The sequence below is a fragment of the Callorhinus ursinus genome, unplaced genomic scaffold (genome assembly GCF_003265705.2).
Source record: "Callorhinus ursinus isolate GAN/ISIS: 27379988/994484 unplaced genomic scaffold, GSC_fseal_2.0 scaffold27, whole genome shotgun sequence".
Classification (NCBI taxonomy): domain Eukaryota; kingdom Metazoa; phylum Chordata; class Mammalia; order Carnivora; family Otariidae; genus Callorhinus; species Callorhinus ursinus.
The window spans coordinates 22107753-22122595 of NW_027397089.1; the positions used below are offsets into that span (position 1 = coordinate 22107753).

At 34.3% G+C, this 14843-nt stretch overlaps 2 protein-coding genes across 5 annotated transcripts in view; both read left to right on the forward strand.

The window, feature by feature from the left end:
• Positions 1 to 14843, forward strand: part of KLRK1 (killer cell lectin like receptor K1) — a 264238-nt gene that overhangs the window by 24612 nt on the left and 224783 nt on the right. The window contains exon 1 of one of the 3 annotated variants that reach the window (XM_073877979.1): positions 14634 to 14731. The exons of the other annotated variants lie outside the window; for them this stretch is intronic. The gene's annotated coding sequence lies outside the window, so the exon portion shown is untranslated. Of the gene's footprint in view, positions 1 to 14633; positions 14732 to 14843 lie in introns of those variants that run through there. 3 annotated transcript variants of the gene reach the window in all.
• LOC112830065 (C-type lectin domain family 9 member A-like) lies at positions 164 to 10912 on the forward strand. Of its 2 annotated transcripts, none has more exons than XM_073878036.1 (8): positions 164 to 592; positions 988 to 1122; positions 2995 to 3066; positions 3911 to 4030; positions 5320 to 5409; positions 5566 to 5717; positions 7670 to 7776; positions 10512 to 10912. In XM_073878036.1, the coding sequence occupies exons 1-8, from the start codon at positions 559 to 561 to the stop codon at positions 10630 to 10632; spliced, it is 831 nt and encodes a 276-aa protein (XP_073734137.1). In that variant the 5' UTR covers positions 164 to 558; the 3' UTR covers positions 10633 to 10912. The 2 variants fall into 2 exon arrangements, with proteins under 2 accessions (XP_073734137.1, XP_073734138.1); XM_073878037.1 differs by having other exon boundaries at positions 166 to 592; positions 5338 to 5409.

A 14843-nucleotide genomic window follows, 5' to 3' on the forward strand; every position in this document is an offset into this window, starting at 1 on the left:
TATTTAAATCTATAGATTTTATTATGCGGTCTATATCTTCAATAGCCATTTATTATAGGCTGTCATTTACACCTACCTTTAACAGATATCTGTTATTTTGCATATTGTTTCTTTTCTTATTCCTCTAGTTGTCTGGACTTTTAGTTCCATATACCTACGTCTTCCTTTAGTACATACTCAATTCTCATGAAAATTTTCACTATGAACTATCAATTGTAATTTTTTATGATGGTGACTTTTGCTAATTTATTTCCAGATTGTTACAAACCAGACGTTATTAAAAGTCTTGTTTACATATTTAAATTAAATAGGAATTTTTTTTTTAATTTTTACAAAACTGTTCAAAATATATCCAGTTATTTTCACATTTCCTCTGTGGTTTTTACCGAAGTAAGTTAGTCTCATACAACTGTAGGTAGCTGCCCCACTTAGGCTAGGTCTGGACTTTTCATCGACTCTAGGAGGATAGTAGAGAACAAATCTCTTCATTCACCTGCCAACATCTTTGTGGGCTTTTCTTTACTATTGGGATAAAGAAATCATCTCGAAAGCTTCATAATGTCCAATGTTGCAGACTCTGAGGAGCCTCCAGGTATTTTTTTAATTCAAAATCTTATACCATTTTAATGAAAATAATATTTTAATTACCTTTGTCTATCATCACTGCTAGTTATGATTATAACAGGGGCATAAAGATCTTGGTCTTATATTTTCTTTAATATTTTTCAGATATGCTGAAAGGATGCTTTTAAATAAAATTAACAGAAATAATGATCTGTTTCCTCACTCAACCTAAAGTGTAATCAATCATTTAAATAGTTTTAGCTGAGTGGGCTGTTGGATGGAAATGTGGTTTGAATGTCTTTGATTTCACTACTACTATATTATTTTTCTAACAATTTTTGAAAATACTAGTGAATCTCTTAAATTCTAATCTCATTTGTTTTATAAGATTATAAATTACTTATGTATTTTCTATGTTAAAAGAAATCACAGAGCAGACAGAGACAATACCTATTGCGGACTTGGAACCATCCCTTGACCTTCCTCCTCCTCCTCCTTCTCCTTCTCCTCCTCCAGAGGATGAACAGAGCCCAATTTTTGAGCCCATCAGGGTGAATGGTACAGTATATATACCAGATTTTATGCATTTATGTTCTCTCTTTGTTATCTTAAGGTACTTCTTCACCTGATTTTACTTTTCTCTAGCTATTACTATTTGGGAATTTTACAACTCAGAGAAAATATAGAGATTAAAAAAATTTCAAAATGTATATAGAAGTAGAACAAAAGCATATTTTCTCACAAAGACATTTGAAAATTTCATACATCAAGGAAAATATTCAAAGATAAAAGAAGCCATTCGTCCAAATTTAGATATGTTTCCTGACATGAGACTGAGCGACTGAAACATGATCAAAATTCAAAATTTAAAACATGATCATCATTTAAATTTCAGCGAATCTGTAAAAAGACAATAAAGGTAAAACCCTACTATATGATTGCCTCCTTTTGATCATAACAAAACATTTAGTAGAGCAGGATTTCTCAAATTCAGCACCACTGACATTTTGGGCTAGATAACTGTTGTGGGGGATGCTCCAGTGACTGTAGGACATTGAGCAGCATCTCTGGCTTCTACTCACTAGACACCAGTAGCACTTAACCCTCAGTTATGACACCAAGAATGTCTCTAGACATTTACAAATGTCCCTTGGGGACAAAATTGCCTCTGGTTGATAACCACCATAACATTATTCAGAAAGTTAAAGAAATGATTTGGACATTAGTTATTAATATAACCATTCTCTTTGATGGTAGCATTTCACCTTATTTCAGAAGTGTAATTCTTCAGAAGTATAAATACTTTTTTTTACACTAGAGTCTAAACGTTTATTTCAGAAGGAAATAAACATATTAAGAAAAGACTATAAACAATGATGGTTGAAAGTTTGGTTTCTAGAAAGTGGCAATGTAACATATTACTGTGGTGAAACTGAAAAAATTATAGATGCTGTTTGGCCTAAAACCAAATACCAGCCAGTTAAAATATTCCATAAGATTTGCAGTAATTCTTTAGGAGAAGTATATACCACCAGTCAGCAAGTTCAAGTAAAGAATTCTATCTTGATAATAACGGAGATTTAAAATAACTAAGTACTTATATTGGTGAGGATAAGCTTATCTGAACTGAAATTTTATGCCTGGTATTTAGGTATATTTAATACCTGTATGTAAAATTTTCATCTGTGGTGGAAGTATCCAAGACCATGTTCAGGTCTGATGATTGACTGGGAGAACTCACATTGATACATGTACTTATAGCTAAGATTTATGACAATGGAAGAATACCAAGCACAGACAGCAAAGGGAAAAGGTACATAGAGTGAAGAATGGTGGAGACTAGGCTCGGCTTCCCAGGGTCTTTTCCCAGTACGGTCATATGAGTCACACAAATTCCTCCAGTAAGTTGTGACAATGTGTGTCAAATGTTGCCCTCCTAAGAAACTCCTAAGAGAATTGGTGTTCAGGGTCTTTATTGGGGCTGATTCCATAGGCAACCTCTGGCTGACATATAACAAATTCCAGACTTCCAGAAGAAAAGTGGATGTTCATCAAAAACTATACGCTGTGCACAGTTCAAGAATAGTGAACCATTCTTATCAATAACTGTGGTGGGAACCCTCCTGAAATCTAGGTTTCCAGATGCCAGCCAAGTACAACCTTACAAGCAGACCTTTCAAAGATGGTAGTGAGGTCTGCTATGCTAACTCATTTCTGCACATCCTTTTAGGTAGTTTTTTTTTCTTCACATTCAGCCTAAAAGTTCATAGCAATTCACACACTGGATAATACCAGAAAATTTTGCATATTTTAAGAGCAATAACAAATGGAAAATAATGGTATTAATCTTTCAAACAACATCAGCTCACAATATCTCTGATTATCACTCATTCTGTTTCTTAGCTTCTTCTTTTTCTTTTTCTCTGTAAGGAATCATTGCTGTGATCCTGGGAATCTTCACCCTGCTGCTCTTGATGTTGTGTGGATTCTTTGGTTATCAGTGTAAGTCTGATTAATTAGGGGAAAAGGTTTCTCAGATTATCATATTTCTTTAAATCATTTTCGGGTAATAGTTTTTCATAAACATTTTGTTGCCGTTGGAAAAAGAACAGGCAAAAAACAACACGAAATTATCACAACTTTTTAGTATATGAATGAATTTAACCTTCTGAGCTCTCAATAACTGTAATATTTTTCCAGGGAAGCAATATTATTGCAATTACCGTAGAGATCTTGATACTAACAATTATTATTTGAAAATTACCACTTGCTAAGAAATAAGCTTATGATTTTACAACTGTATTTATTTAGAAATCAGAAAGTAACTTACTTTATAATTTGTTCAAATTGTCAATGTCTCCAGCAGCCTAAATTAGATCAATAGAATGTTTTTATTATTACTAAAATTATTCCCAACTGGTGATTTAAAAGTAAATGTTCCTCTTTGATGATAACACTAGTTTGATACTCAAAACTGTAATTTTGATCAGGGAATGAAATTCAACACATTAAATCAACCACTCATGATGCCAAAAAATATTTATTCAAGATGATATTTGCCGTTTTTGTTTGTCTTAATTGAGTTGGGCCATTTTTCTACTAATAGAAACATGCATTCAAACTTATAAGGAAATTATGTTGATATTTTGGATTTAGGCATAGACTTTAGAAATAATAGTGGATAAATGAAAGAGTATTTGGCCAAATAACTTTTTACAGTTTTTGAAAACATTTATGGAGAACTTTAGTAAGTAGAAAACTAAAAAATTATACTTTGTAATTGAATACACTTGATATTTCATAATTAAGCATGTGGCTTATATGTATTGGGAATTCTTGTTCTTAGACTTTCAAACTGTTGAGGCATCAGCATCCAAGATGAAGATCTTTCACGAATGGATTGAGTCTTTACAAAACAAAACTGAAAAATTTCTAAGGATCCAAAAAGTTCTTGACCAAAATAAAGGTAATATGGGAGCTAGAACAAACTCTCTTTACAGAATGCTAGGTTGTTCTTATTGCAGCCCTAAAATGGTTGGTTGCATAATGTAACAGGAGTTCTCTGACACAGCAGCATAGCAATTTTGATGGCTTCTTTCTTCTTCTTCCCGTCATCCTCTGAAACTGAGTCACACATTTATGAGACACAGCCTCCTATTTTAATTAGCTCATTCACTCATTTATTCATTCACATTTGTTCAATGCACACTAAATGCCAGCCACTAGGCTGGTGATCAGTATGAACCCTGCCCTTAGGAGGCTCAGGAGAAAGCATATAAACCAAAAATAAATCAAAGTGCACAGGTGTGAAGTAGAGGTCTGTGCAAGATATTCAGGGAGCGTGGGAATGGGAGAACTTAAATATCTGAAAAATCATAGTGTTTTCATAGTTTCTAAATGCCTCCTAAGGAGAGAAGTTTAAAATACTACAGTCATGATAAAGCTTCGTTTATGCTGATTAACTGTAATATAAAATAGTCTGTTTACGATAAATAAATATTTTACAAAAGCCTAGCATTACGTTAGTTTGTTTCCTGTGAAGTATCAAATCTATATTGAATAATTGAATCAACCATTTGAGAGTCCTTTAGTGATAGGTTGTGTTAAAACACAGGTTTCTTTCTTTCTTTTTCTTTTTTTTTTTATTGAGATACGCTTAACATATAACATTGTGTAAGTTTGAGGTGTATGACATGTTGGTTTAATGCTTCTACATATTGCAATATGATTACTACAGTAGTGTATCATGTCACATAATTATCATTTCAATTTTGTATTGAGAACAATTAAGATCTAGTCTCTTAGCAACTTTGAATTTATAATTCAGCATTGCTGACTATGACCACTATGTTATGCATTTTAAAAGGTTGGTTTCTTTTTTTTTTAGATTTTTTTTAAAGATTTTATTTATTTATTTGTCAGAGAGAGAGAGAGAGAGCATGAGCAGGGGGAGAAGCAGGCAGAGGGAGAAGCAGGTTCCCTGCTGATCAAGGAGCCTGATGTGGGACTCGATCCCAGGACCCTGGGATGATGACCTGAGCCAAAGGCAGACACTTAACTGACTGAGCCACCCAGGCATCCCTTAAGAGGCTGGTTTCTAAGCAATTGATCATTTCAGCTAGAGATGAAACTAATTAAGAAGAGAAGGGCACTGAACCAAAATTACCTGTATATTTGCCACTTGAGAATTTCATTATTATGACTCTTAAAATAGTAAAAAAATATCTGATATAATGTTTATTCTCATCTATTAAGTCTTATTGTCCAATGTAGAAAACCTAGAGTGGCTCCGAAGCCAGAAGGATTATCTCATTGAGGCTTTACAAGAACTAAAGGAGAAACAAGGTAATTTGGAAGAAACTGAGACAATTCCGAGTTGATAATAATTCTTTTTTTAAAATAATAATTCTTAATAACAGTCTTATTCATCTTAAAAGGGAAAGGTGTGAAACAACAAGGCCTTCTGTGTGGGTTCTGAGCTATAAATATCTTCTTTCTTAGGAGTCAAGTGTGGACTTCCCTTGAATCACTGGGTTCAGTACAAAGACCACTGCTACCACCAAACCATGGAAATGGTTTCTTGGTTAAACTGTTCTGATCTTTGTGTCTCTTTGAACGCTACATTTTTAAAGACAGAAGGGAGTAGATTGAAGGTGAGATTGTATTTTATTCTTTGATTCTGGGATATGAATATTTAATAGGTACCAGTCAAAGGAAGTGTTCACCTGCGCCTCTAAAAACAGAGAAAGGAATATTCTCTAGCTTCGGTTTTCACTCATCTTTTCCTGGTGTGCTCCACTTCACGCACCTTTCTTTTCCCAACACACCATGCATACTTTCCCTGTAGAAACATTCCATTTGCTGTTCCCTCTGCATGCAATGTTCTTCTCTCCTATAACCATGACTAACTACTTCACCTCCTTGAAGTATGCATTCATTCAATTATCACTTTCTCTCTTTTTTAAAAGATTTTATTTATTTATTTGACAGAGACACAGCAAGAGAGGGAACACAAGCAGGGGGAGTGGGAGAGGGAGAAGCAGGCTTTCCGCTGAGCAGGGAGCCCGATGCGGAGCTCGATGCCAGGACCCTGGGATCATGACCTGAGCTGAAGGCAGACGCTTCGACTGAGCCACCCAGGTGCCCCAAGTTATCACCTTCCCAATGAGGCCTGCCCTGAAAACCCCATTTAAAATTGCAACTTGTGCATCAGTGCCCACCTTCCAACCCCCGCAGACGCCCTCCTCTGTACTCCTAGTCCTTCTGACTCTGCTCTATTTTTTTTTCTTTTCCTTTCTTTGCCTTGCCTTTTATTTCTTATATTAATTGCAGTATAGTTAACATACAGTGTTACAGTAGTTTCAGGTGTACAACATAGTGATTCAACAATTCTATATATTATTCAGTGCTCATCATAAGTGCATTTTTTTCAAATTAACTTATTCTACTTAATTCAATGACCGAAATAAATCATTATTTTGTGATAAGTGTACTCTTTAATCCCTATCACCTAATTAACCCATCCCTCCCCTCCTCTGTGGTAACCAACAGTTTGTTCTCCATAGTTAAGAGTAGGTTTTTGGTTTGTCTCTCTCTCTCTCTCTTTTTTTTATTAATTTGTTTTGTTTCTTAAATTCCACATATGTGTGAAATTATATGGTATTTGTCTTTCTCTGACTAGCTTATTTTACTTAGCATTATACCCTGTAGATCATTCATGTTGCAAATGACAAGATTTTATTCTTTTTTATGGCTGAGTAACATTCCATTGTGTGTGTGTATACACACACACACACACACACACACACACGTATACCACATCTTTATCCATTTACTTACTGATGGACACTTGGGCTGCTCTCAACTTTGGCTATTGTAAATAATGCTGCAGTAAAAATAGGGATACACATATCTTTTCAAATTAGTGTTTTAGTATTCTTTGGGTAAATACCCAGTAGTACAGTTACTGGATCATTGGGTAGTTCTATTTTTAACTTTTTGAGGACCCTCCATACTGTTTTCCACAGTGGCTGCACCAGTTGCATTCCCACCAACAGTGCAAGAGGGTTCGTTTTCTGCACATACTCACCAAGTGTTGTTTCTTGTGTTGTTGATTTTAACCATTCTGACAGGTGTGAGATGAGATCTCATTGTGATTCCTTGCTCTAATTTCCTTTATAGAATTTGTCACCTTCTTACATATCATTTGTATATATGATGTTTACTTCTATCTGGACCCAATGCCCCCAAATTGGGAATTTTCTCATTTTTGTTCAATGATATATTTTTCAAAAGAATAGACAGTGTTGGATAAGTGATAAAATGAGTTAAGAAAAATAATTGATTTTTAGTGTTCAGTGTCCTCTTGAATATGTAATTTTCTATTAGCTATCTTTTCTTTTTCTTTGTATTTAATTCCTGGTTTGAGAAAAGCACAGACACTATAGAACTAAATACTTTTTTGATGTTTCCTTTATCAGTGGACATATAGAGACTGCAGTGTTTTTATTTTTATGATTCTTTACTTCCTGCCTGACACAAATTCAATTTTTCATCTCTAATGTGCTTTTAGTATTAATATTTTTGTATCTGTTGGTTCCTGCAGAATATCATGAAATTAATTACAGTAAATCATACTTGGCTTGGCCTGTCTTACAAGAAGGAGGACAATGAATGGAAGTGGGAGGATGGCTCCTCTCCTTCTCCTGGGCTGTAAGTCTCTAATATATAACCAATTCTTTATTCCTTTCTCAATGTCTTTTGCTTAAAGAGCCTGAGAAATAGAGAAGATTACCTGGGACAGAATTTGGACATTTTTATTTCTTGCTTTTGTTACTTCATATTATAATTTTATATATCAGCAATTTTATAAATCATAAAGTCATTTAGATATTTCATAATTAGTGTAAATATACCTCTATTATTAGATGATCTGATTAATTACAATTTTAGATGAGAAATGTAATGTGGAGAAGAATATTATTATATATAAACTTTGGGACATCTCTGTTGTTCTTAGGAGAAGTATAAAATCGTCACTCTTAGGCCACAGAATTTGGGTCCTTTTTATGGTTTTAAGCACATTGGTCAATTGTGATCCAGAAACATTGCATTGGACAACTATAGCAAATATATATACACATATATACACACATTATTTATGTGTGTATATATGTTTCATCACTGTGTGACAAACTTGGAATTTCAAAGTTTTAATAATTTTAATAGCTGATTATTTTTATTTTGTTCTTTTAGGTAATAGTCTTCTTACATTTAGTGAGACAATTTTTCCTATAAACTATAATAATACTTTTGACCATTTTATCCTATTTCCCTTTTTATTTTTTCTATGGCTTCTTATACATTAGGTTTCTAACTTTTCTTTCAGACCTTCTTACCAGTTTTTTCCTTTAGTGGTTTGCCCTTTAAGTTTATTTGCTTTTATTATGTGAACAAAGAGTTAACATTTAAGTATACTGAGATTGTCTTTATTCATTTGAAATTTGTTTTGCCATATGATGGAGAAAGTTGAAGTATGTACATCTGTATTCACATGCAGTTATAATTATATCTGTCCCTAATATGTATATTTTAATTAGGTAATCAATTGTTAGAGTACTGTTTAATGATTATTTCTTATCACTGAATTTAATGTCATATTTATCACATACTAAAATTTTAATATTTAAATAATTTAACTCATTTAGTATGTCACTTAAATATTTTATAGCTTGTGTAAATATTTTAATGTGTATACAACCTTGAACATTTTTCTGGACTTGCCTATACTATCGTGTCAAATTATGAGTCTGCTTATTTTCAAGGTTGACAATTTTATTTATTATTCTTTCTGGTTTTAAAAGTGAATTTTATTCTCCTTCCTTTGCCAAATGAAATATCATATTGGCTTTGAAATAACATTCTTTCATCTTAAATTATTCAGAAAGGCAAGATATATCTTTGGCATATTTTCATTATAAGTGTCCAAATAAGTTTGCCTTATAAGAAATAACATTTTCCATTAACACATCATTTCCATTAATAATTATAAAAGATAAAATGATTTAATATTTCCATCTCAAAATTGGTTTAAATATGCAGGGTTTTTATGAAGACTTTGATATTATTATATCAGGTTTCTTTTTTTTAAAGATTTTATTTATTTTGAAAGACAGAGAGAGAGAGTGAGAGAATGAGAGAGAGAGCATGAATGGGGGTGCAGAGGGAGAGGGAGAAGCAGACTCCTAGCAGGGAGCCTGACATGGGGTTCGATCCTGGGACTCTGGGATCATGACCCCAGCCAAAGGCAGACGCTCAACCCACTGAGTCACCCAGGTGCCCCTATATCAGATTTCTTATGTGATCATGATCTCTTTATATAGGTTAATCACATTCCCACAATCACAGTAAATTTCATCAATGTTGTAGAGAAATAGGAATGTCATAAACATTATGACAATAAAAACATTTCTTAATAATTTTAGTAATCAGACTCAGGAGGACATTGGATGACATGGTTGATCATTTTATTTATTAGAATTTTGTGACTTGACTGTTTTCCTGTACTTCAAACCCTGTACAATGTTTGGTACACAGAATACTCAGTAGGTATGTTGAATTAATGAATGGAAGAATGTATAAAATATTTTGGCAATTTATTTTTTCTACACAGTTCAGAATTCTTTTTTTTCTAATTTCTTTGGCATTTTGAAAAGACATGTATTATGCATTTAATAATTGAGTCAATAAGCTTTACCTTTTTCAGGCAATACTAGACAACCAATTTTTGCTGTAGAGTTGATGAAAGGTAGTTTTAGGACAATGACCTAAAATGCTCTAGCTTTTTCATCAAGGACTGAATTCAACCACAGTATTTGAAAGCATCTGCTGTATGGCATTTATGTCATGGTGATTTTGTGAATTGCAGAATACATCAGAGCAAAGAGTCCTGACATATTACACACAGACACAGACATACACACGTGTATGTACATAGATACATTCTAAATTTCATTACTAATATTGGGTACCTAATATAATGTTTTTATAAGCAAACTATCCCTACTTCAACTGCAGCTGTAAATGCATAGTTGAATGGTTTCTATTATGCCAATCTATACTTAAAACATAACTTTATATCCCAGGTCATATGTCCTTTCATGCTATTGCCATAATTTTCCAGCCAGATCATTCTCTTTTTCTCTATATTGGTATATATTTTCCCACGTGTAAATAATTATCACACTTTCTGAAACTTATTTTTGTGTAAATATTCATCTCTTCTATAAATGCATGAGTTCTTTATTCAAAAGAAGGAGAGTGTCTTTCCTGCCTTGAGTTCTTGACAACACTAAGCATAATGAATTTCACATAATAGTTCTTAAATAATACTATTTAGTTTGAACAGAGTGAGTATGGCCAATGACTTGTGTTTTCTAATTTCTCAGGAGTTTGCCAGAGCCAGGTCTGGATTTCCAGGGGAAATGTGTGTATGTAAATTCACACACCGTTGGTACTGATAACTGCACTAGGTCCTCTTCATGCTTGTGTGAGAAGACTGTCCACTAAAAACCAGAAGAAGAAAGTTAAGAGAAAAGCTATGAAGCTCTCATCTCAATAATATTCCAGATTCAAGATCTGCCTGTCTTTATTCTATTGTTTTTTCAGATTATTTGTAACTTTTTTTTTCATGGCAGAAAATGATACATGACTTTATGATAGAAGAAGGCAAGGTCTAAAGTTGCAGCAGAAATATCAGAGTAACACAGAAAGTTTAGAAATTCAGAACCTGTTTGATTTTGTGAGAATTATATAAATGAACTAATAAACATATCATTTATTATGACTACTTAATCTTTTTGGACCTCTTTTATGTTTTAAAGTCTATTTATTCATTTATAGTTGTGACCCTATGGAAATAAACCCTTAGAACAAATACAGTGGGAAATAAAAGTAATAAACGATTTAACACATAACATACAATGGATGTAAAAAATACAGAGGAGTATCAACAGTAACAAAATCATAAAATTAAAAAAAAACAACAAATTTCTGAAGTCATCTATTTCCAAAGTTGCTTGCAGAAGTCTTCCTAGCAGATTTTAAATATATCAATTCCACTTATATCTTCAATTCCTTGCTTCTCCTTTTAGTGGAAAAGGCTACTTTTGAATAGACACTGGATCAACTCCCCACTACCTCCCCACACTAATTCAAGTTTTATGCTATTAATTTTCCCATCACATACATGCAACCACTTCCACTCAAAATACATTTCTTCCAAGATATAAACATACTCATGTACCTGTACCCATCTGGTTCTACTCATGTCCCCTTCAATTCACCCCTTATATAGGCTTCTTTTCAAAGTAAATGCACTTGAGGGAAGAATCTGCATGAATTATGTACTTCCTCACTTTCCAATAATTAGTCAGAACACTGTTATTTGAATTTTCTTTTTCTCCTCTTTATTGAGAACTGCTTTTGTTTAAAACACTAATGGTCTATTTGTTAGTCATTCATTTCTTCATTCACTTTGAATTTTTTATATGTCTGTTTCTGTTTTAGACAGTATGTTAAATTCATAAATCCAATTTATTTCAATGCTTATATTATTTGCTCTATCTACAGAATTTTACTGGATTACTTATTTCATTCTTCTTGACACTTTGTCGTCATCATCATCATCATCATCTTTGGATATATTATTTTACTTTGAACAGTTCTTGGTTTTCTTCCTTCCACTCTGGCCCTATAGTTTTAGTCTCCTTTATGGATCTTTTTTTAACTTGCTCCCTAATGTTTTTCAACTTGAAGTTTTCATTAAGGAACATTCATTTCATTTAGGATGATGTTCGATTTATTGACACAGGTATGGTAAAGAAACCTCTGCTGTAAGAAATTGCAGGCCTGGGTTCAAATATCTTCTATTACACTCCTTATATATTTGCCATCTGACAAGCTATTCATCTATGAGTCTCAGTTTCCTAATTGATAAGATTGTGATGATAATAGCTGTAGCTACTAGCTGTTTGAGGATTAAATTACATCACGTGTTTGAAGCATTTAAAAGAATGGCGAGATCAGAGCAAGTGTTCTAGTCGAGTTACCTATTGTTTTAGATGAGAAGAAAAATATTACACTCCTTGTAAACTGTGGAACATTATATGACTTAAAGTATTCTTAACAGAAATAATAATGATACAATGCAGAAATTTGGGTGATTGAAATGCACACAATTCATGCATCTAACCTTTTTAAATTTAATTAATTAATTAATTAATTTTTTTACTTTAAATTTTTTATTGTTATGTTGATCACCATACATTACATCATTAGTTTTGGATGTAGTGTTCCATGATTCATTGTTTGTGCATAACACCCAGGGCTTCACGCAGAACGTGCCCTCTTTAATACCCATCACCAGGCTAACCCATCCCCCCACCCCTCTCCCCTCTAGAACTGTAAGTTTGTTTTTCAGAGTCCATCGTCTCTCATGGTTCATCTCCCCCTCTGATTTACTCCCCTTCATTCTTCCCCTCCTGCTATCTTCTTTTATTTTTTCTTAACATATATTGCATTATTTGTTTCAGAGGTACATATATGTGTTTCAACAGTCTTGCACAATTCAGAGTGCTCACCATAGCACATACCCTCCATAATGTCTATCACCCAGCCACCCGTCCCTCCCACGCCCCACCACTCCAGCAACCCTCAGTTTGTTTCCTGAGATTAAGAATTCCTCCTATCAGTGAGGTCATATGATACATGTCTTTCTCTGATTGACTTATTTCACTCAGCATAACACCCTCCAGTTCCATCCACATCGTTACAAATGGAAAGATCTCATTCCTTTTGATGGCTGCATAAAATTCCATTGTGTATGTATACCACATCTTTTTAATCCATTCATCTGTCGATGGACAACTTGGCTCTTTCCACAGTTTGACTATTGTGGACATTGCTGCTATAAGCATTGGGGAGCACATACCCCTTCGGATCCCTACATTTGTATCTTTGTGGTAAATGCCTAGTAGTACAATTGCTGGATCGTATGGTAGCTCTATTTTCAACTTTTTGAGGAACCTCCATACTGTTTTCCAGAGTGGTTGCACCAGCTTGCATTCCCACCAACAGTGTAGGAGAGTTCCCCTTTCTCCGCATCCCTGCCAACCTCTGTCATTTCCTGACTTGTTAATTTTAGCCATTCTGACAGGTGTGAGGTGGTATCTCATTGAGGTTTTGATTTGGAGTTCCCTGATGCTGAACGATGTGGAGCACATTTTCATGTGTCTGTTGGGCATTTGGTTGTCTTCTTTGGAAAAATGTCTGTTCATGTCTTCTGCCCATTTCTTGATTGGATTGGGTGTTGAGATTGATAAGTTCTTTATAGATTTTGGATATAGCCCTTTATCTGATATCTCATTTGCAAATATCTTCTCCCGTTCTGTCGGTTGTCTTTTGGTTTTGTGGACTGTTTCTTTTGCTGTGCAAAAGCTTTTTATCTTGATGAAATCCCAATTGTTCATTTTTGCCCTTGCTTCACTTGCCTTTGGCGATGTTTCTAGGAAGAAGTTGCTGCGGCTGAGGTCGAAGAGGTTGCTGCCTGTGTTCTCCTTTAGGATTTTGATGAACTCCTGTCTCACGTTTAGGTCTTTTAACCATTTGAGTCTATTTTTGTGTGCGGTGTAAGGAAATGGTCCAGTTTCATTCTTCTGCATGTGGCTGTCCAATTTTCCCAACACCATTTGTTGAAGAGACTGGCTTTTTTCCATTGGACATTCTTTCCTGCTTGGTCAAGGATGAGTTGACCATAGAGTTGAGGGTCCATTTCTGAGCTGTCTATTCTGTTCTACTGATCTATGTGTCTGTTTTTGTGCCAGTACCATACTGTCTTGATGACAGCTTTGTAATAGAGCTGGAAGTCCGGAATTGGGATGCCGCCAGCTTTGCTTTTCTTTTTCAACATTCCTCTGGCTATTCTGGGTCTCTTCTGGTTCCATACACACTTTAGGATTATTTGTCCCATTTCTTTGAAAAAAGTGGATGGTATTTTGATGGGGATTGCATTGAATGTGTAGATTGCTCGAGGTAGCATTGACATCTTCACAATGTTTGTTCTTCCAATCCATGACCATGGAACGTTTCCCCATTTCTTTGTGTCTTCCTCAATTTCTTTCATGAATATTTTATAGTTTTCTGAGTACAGATCCTTTGCCTCTTTGGTCAGATTTATTCCTAGGTATCTAATGGTTTTGGGTGCAATTGTAAATGGAATCGACTCCTTAATTTGTCTCTCTTCTGTCTTGTTGTTGGTGTATAGGAATACCACTAATTTCTGTGCATTGATTTTATATCCTGTCACTTTACTGAATTCCTGTATGAGTTCTAGCAGTTTTGGGGTGGAGTCTTTTGGGTTTTCCACATACAATATCATATCATCTGCAAACAGTGAGAGTTTGACTTCCTCCTTGCCGATTTAGATGCCTTTGATTTCTTTTTGTTGTCTGATTGCTGTGGCTAGGACTTCTAACACTATGTTGAATAGCAGTGGTGATAGTGGACATCCCTGCCGCGTTCCTGACCTTAGGGGGAAAGCTCTCAGCTTTTCCCCATTGAGAATGATATTCGCTGTCGGTTTTTCACAGATGGCTTTTATGATATTGAGGTATGTACCCTCTATCCCTATACACTGAAGAGTTTTGATCAAGAAAGGATGCTGTACTTTGTCAAATGCTTTTTCTGCATCTATTGAGAGGAGCATATGATTCTTGTTCTTT

Coding starts and splice junctions, on each gene's coding strand:
- LOC112830065 (XM_073878036.1), top strand. CDS start 559: ATGTCCAATGTTGCAGACTCTGAGGAGCCTCCAG. Junction 5,410..5,565: donor AGAACTAAAGGAGAAACAAG/GTAATTTGGAAG, acceptor CTTCTTTCTTAG/GAGTCAAGTGTGGACTTCCC. Junction 5,718..7,669: donor CAGAAGGGAGTAGATTGAAG/GTGAGATTGTAT, acceptor TGGTTCCTGCAG/AATATCATGAAATTAATTAC.